This window comes from Hippoglossus hippoglossus, chromosome 16, assembly GCF_009819705.1.
Source record: "Hippoglossus hippoglossus isolate fHipHip1 chromosome 16, fHipHip1.pri, whole genome shotgun sequence".
Taxonomy (NCBI): domain Eukaryota; kingdom Metazoa; phylum Chordata; class Actinopteri; order Pleuronectiformes; family Pleuronectidae; genus Hippoglossus; species Hippoglossus hippoglossus.
Window position 1 is genome coordinate 8,337,872 of NC_047166.1, and position 4,249 is coordinate 8,342,120.

At 37.5% G+C, this 4,249-nt stretch overlaps 1 protein-coding gene across 2 annotated transcripts; it reads left to right on the forward strand.

Moving 5' to 3' along the window:
* The first annotated feature begins 384 nt into the window (after positions 1-384).
* LOC117776511 (nectin-3-like) lies at positions 385-4,011 on the forward strand. 2 transcript variants are annotated; one of them, XM_034610474.1, is made up of 7 exons: positions 385-469; positions 676-748; positions 1,277-1,612; positions 1,962-2,064; positions 2,753-2,787; positions 2,879-2,934; positions 3,097-4,011. In XM_034610474.1, the coding sequence occupies exons 2-7, from the start codon at positions 685-687 to the stop codon at positions 3,229-3,231; spliced, it is 729 nt and encodes a 242-aa protein (XP_034466365.1). In that variant the 5' UTR covers positions 385-469; positions 676-684; the 3' UTR covers positions 3,232-4,011. The 2 variants fall into 2 exon arrangements, with proteins under 2 accessions (XP_034466365.1, XP_034466366.1); XM_034610475.1 differs by having other exon boundaries at positions 2,885-2,934.
* Positions 4,012-4,249: the final 238 nt, after the last annotated feature.

A 4,249-nucleotide genomic window follows, 5' to 3' on the forward strand; every position in this document is an offset into this window, starting at 1 on the left:
ACAGCCAATAAAACTGGAAAAGTGCCATAATTACCGTCCTCTGACATGTAAAAGAACCAAGATACAAATGATTGCAGTCAATTTAAAGACTATCTTCATTCTTGATGTGTTTTATTTACAATTTTGGATGCATCACTTTAACATTATAATGCAAAACCTCCCATCACTGTATCTTTGCGGAAATCATCTGAGAATGTGAACTATCAGAATCAGCAGAGTCTCACATCTTCAATCGTCTTTGGTGTTTGTGTGGACGACAGTAGCACCATTTGACCACATGGGGTCAGTGTTTTACTGGTTGAGGTGTATGATCGAAATCCGAAGTAAAGCTGAGTAATAATTGCGGAAGACTTTTGTTGTTCCTGTCTAGACAGACACATGATTTTTTTCTTCTGTTTGCTGGACAACCTCCTGATGTTGGAGACCTTTCTCCTGTTCCCACGCTGCAGGTTGTCTCGGTGCTTACGAGGTGAGAAACTCTTAACTCTGTAGGTCTGAATGTTGACATGAGAGCGGAAAATTAGTTTCTACAGCTGAAACATGATTCTATTCACTATTTTAACTCACTGTCTAACAGTAATTCACCATAGAAACCTAATGAATTGCGTTTATTCATGTGTTTGGACATACAGCTGTATCTTAAGGTGTTTCTGTTATTTTGTCCACCACCTGTAGTTGTGAACAATGAAAACCGGCAGCACATCAACTCTCATACTGCTGGAGATGATCTACGTCACATTACTCCCAGGTAAGAGGAAATGTTTTTAAACTTTGGTTATTTTTTACGAGACAGATTGTATTTCCTCGTGAGGTGTAAGGAACAATGTTAGCTGATGAATATTGATTTAAAGTCTTTAATAAGGTTTTAGTGACTCATCTATGCTTCAACAGAACAGTGTACAGCCATGTTTCTATTTACACCTAGTTCCTCAATTACTGTAAATATTATGTCTATATATTACAAGTTTAAGCAACTTGTAACTAAAGGAAAACAGTTGAAAGCTAATTTAAGATCAAACAGCATAAGAGCAAGAATACAAATCTTAAAGATAAAAAAACATTTACAAACTAGAATTATGAATATAAGCAATAAACCTAATTAATAATACTTCTTATAATTATTACTATTTGGACAATTTTAAAAAATTGAATATTTGATGGTATAAAGTAGGTAAAGCTGCATGATTTTTGAAATATTCATTTTCTATTTACTTCTTCATTGTATTTGCTTTATTTCCATCTGCCGCCACATCACCTTCCCTTTTTCTTTTGGCAGCTCTGAAGGCACCAGCAATCAGCGTCCAACCCGAGGTGACTGGATATCTCGGGCATGATGTCACCCTGCCATGCCACTTCATCAAAGCATCAGCAAATGACACTGTTATTCAGGTTCAGTGGGATCTGCTGGGATCAGAGAGAAAGACTATCATTGTTTCTGATTCCCAGTTTGGGGTGAACATCTCTGATAGTCCTCTGAAAGAGAAGGTGAACCTCACAGAACAGTCGTTGATAATTAAAGATGTTGAACTGAAGAATGCAGGGTTGTACATGTGCACCCTTACAACCTTCCCCAGTGGTTCATTTGAGGGAACGACCAAACTCATTGTTCTAGGTGAGTGTGTAAAGTAACGTGAAGACCCCTAAACCTACAAACAAATAATAATAAAGATCATTTTTACTATTAATTGGCTTTTGTGTAATCATACTTTTGATTATTGCTCAGTGGAGAATAACATGGGTCTGATTGTCTTGGTAAATGAGTGCAACCATTACAGATGTCGTAAACCTCAACTATATCAATCATCATGATCAATTTCATCCTTTATTGTACCAAATAAAATTGTTACTGATCTCAGAATAACCGGGTTTCTTTATTGTTAAACACCACGATCTTTAAAAATAATTTGACTTGATAGTCACACACAGAGTAAATCATGGTCATGTGTTGTTTCTTCTTCCAGAAGAGATGCCGTTATCATCAGTTGTTGTGTCTGCTATAGTGATTGCTGTCATACTGCTGGTGGGGATCATGGCAGCCATAACGTACTTCATCTTCATCAGAAGGTGTGTGTGTGTGTGTGTGTGTGTGTGTGTGTGTGTGTGTGTGTGTGTGTGTGTGTGTGTGTGTGTGTGTGTGTGTGTGTGTGTGTGTATTCTATGTGTGTGTATTTTGTGTAGGATTGTTCAGTTGAGGTTCCAGTAAAAAAAACACCTCCCATATACAATACTCACTGCAGATGGTTGACTTTGCTCATCACCTTTCTTTCAGTATCCACTGATAGATTTGATATTTATATATATATATATATATATATATATATATATATAAATATAAACACCTTGTCTCACAATGATTCCTGGATCCACCTCCTAATCCGGATCTTGGCCAAAATGTAATTGTCTCCTTCTTTGGGTCTTGCTCCACCCCTCCACAAATTTCATGGAAATCAGTTGTGTAGTTTTTGCGTAATCCTGCTAACAAACAAACAAATTCAGATGAAAACATTAACTCGGAGGTAATAAGACATTTGGAAACATTAACCTGAGCTCCTAAAAGGGAACTGACGCACATTTGGTATATTTTGTATATTTTTTAGATAATTCATAGATAAACTATTGGTGACTTAATTAAAATAATCTGCTGATTCATTAATAATATAAATAATCAATAGGTGCAGCCCCGATATCTCAGATTTGAAACAACTCCCAGCACAAATCAGCTAATCACAGCACGTTTGATTCCTTTACTCAGGTGTGACTCTTCAGTCAGCCACAGTGTCGTCATTGGTGAGAACACAAACATTTCCTCTATTATATTATTTCATATCTTTCTGTTGTTGTTTCCAGTCGCCTTGCATAAAGCTGCTCTGTCTCTCAGACACAGGTGGGACAGCGATGGATGTGTCCAAGTCATCTGGTATTGAAAGAGCTGAGGTGAGCTCCGAGTTGGTCGAAGCTGCATCTCTGAACTTAATAAGTCGATGTGGGATAAAGTTTGTTTACTCTCGGGCTGTGATAAGGATTTTTATTTTAAAGAAGCGACATAATGATGATAAAAATGAGCATGATGACATTTTCTCTCCATCTTACTCGTAGGACGTGGTCTACTCTGGAGTCAAGGTCAAATCACCCAGAGGTGAGACGACCTCGAGCAATGACGAACACAGGATGCCATCGAATGCAGACGTGACATACGCAGAAGTGACGGTTTTGGGTCGGAAGCCGAAATGAGAGCAAAAAATAAGAAATCACTTTTAAAGCTGCTGTATGTAAGTTACATTTATTATAGTCTTGGTATCATTCCACATATTCTAATATGGATGAATGGACCTGTAGTCTTAGTGCCAGCTCAACGACAGCCATTCTCACCGCTCTGTGAGGTCACGATTTTCACCATTTTAGCATCGATCAATTAATCAATCAAAACATTTAATAACTGGCATGAGACAAACTACAGCTGAGGCTGATGAGAGTATAACCTAAACTACAATGACCCTTCACTTCGCTTCACTAGATTTCTTGGAAATCAGTGGCGTAGTTTTTGCAAAATCCCACTAAGGAACAAACAAGAAAACATAACCTTTATGGAGAAGGTAATAACACTTTGTCCTGAGAGGCAGCTCGATGAAAAATCTGTTATAGAGGTAACTCCAATACATCCTCCTTTAATGTGTGAACTAGATCTGATCACCTGTAACTGCTGCTGTATTTCAATAAAGAGCTTCTGCGTTCTGCGTCCATCTGCTTCCAGTCATTTGTGCAGAAATTGCTTCATGTCAATGTTTCTGTGGCTGTTTTCCTTGCTTAAGAAAGTTACAAAATACGGTTTGCACAGTTGCTGTCATGGTGGATACCTGCTTGTGCTTTTTCTCATATGCAACTGGCCACTATATTTTTGAAGGTGTACATTGGTCTTTTTCATGTTGGACACCATCAGTGAACATCACTGACTATGTCTCATCATTTCCTGGAATACATGTTATGGATTTTAAAATAAAGACAAGATAATGACAGATAATGGCGTCGACATTATATCATTTTATTTATTGTTAAAAAGTGTTTCACAAAGACGATGAATTGTTTGTCACCTGTTTCCTCTCTGCTGCGAGTGAGTTAAAGGGACATTGTCTAATGCAGAGCTGAGTTTTTTGTGTGTTTCACCCAAGCTTAACTTTTATTTATTTTTGTAGTTTGGGTATTTTTTCCTTCTGTCTTTATTTTCTTTAAAATTCAGGCCTGCACTTCACAT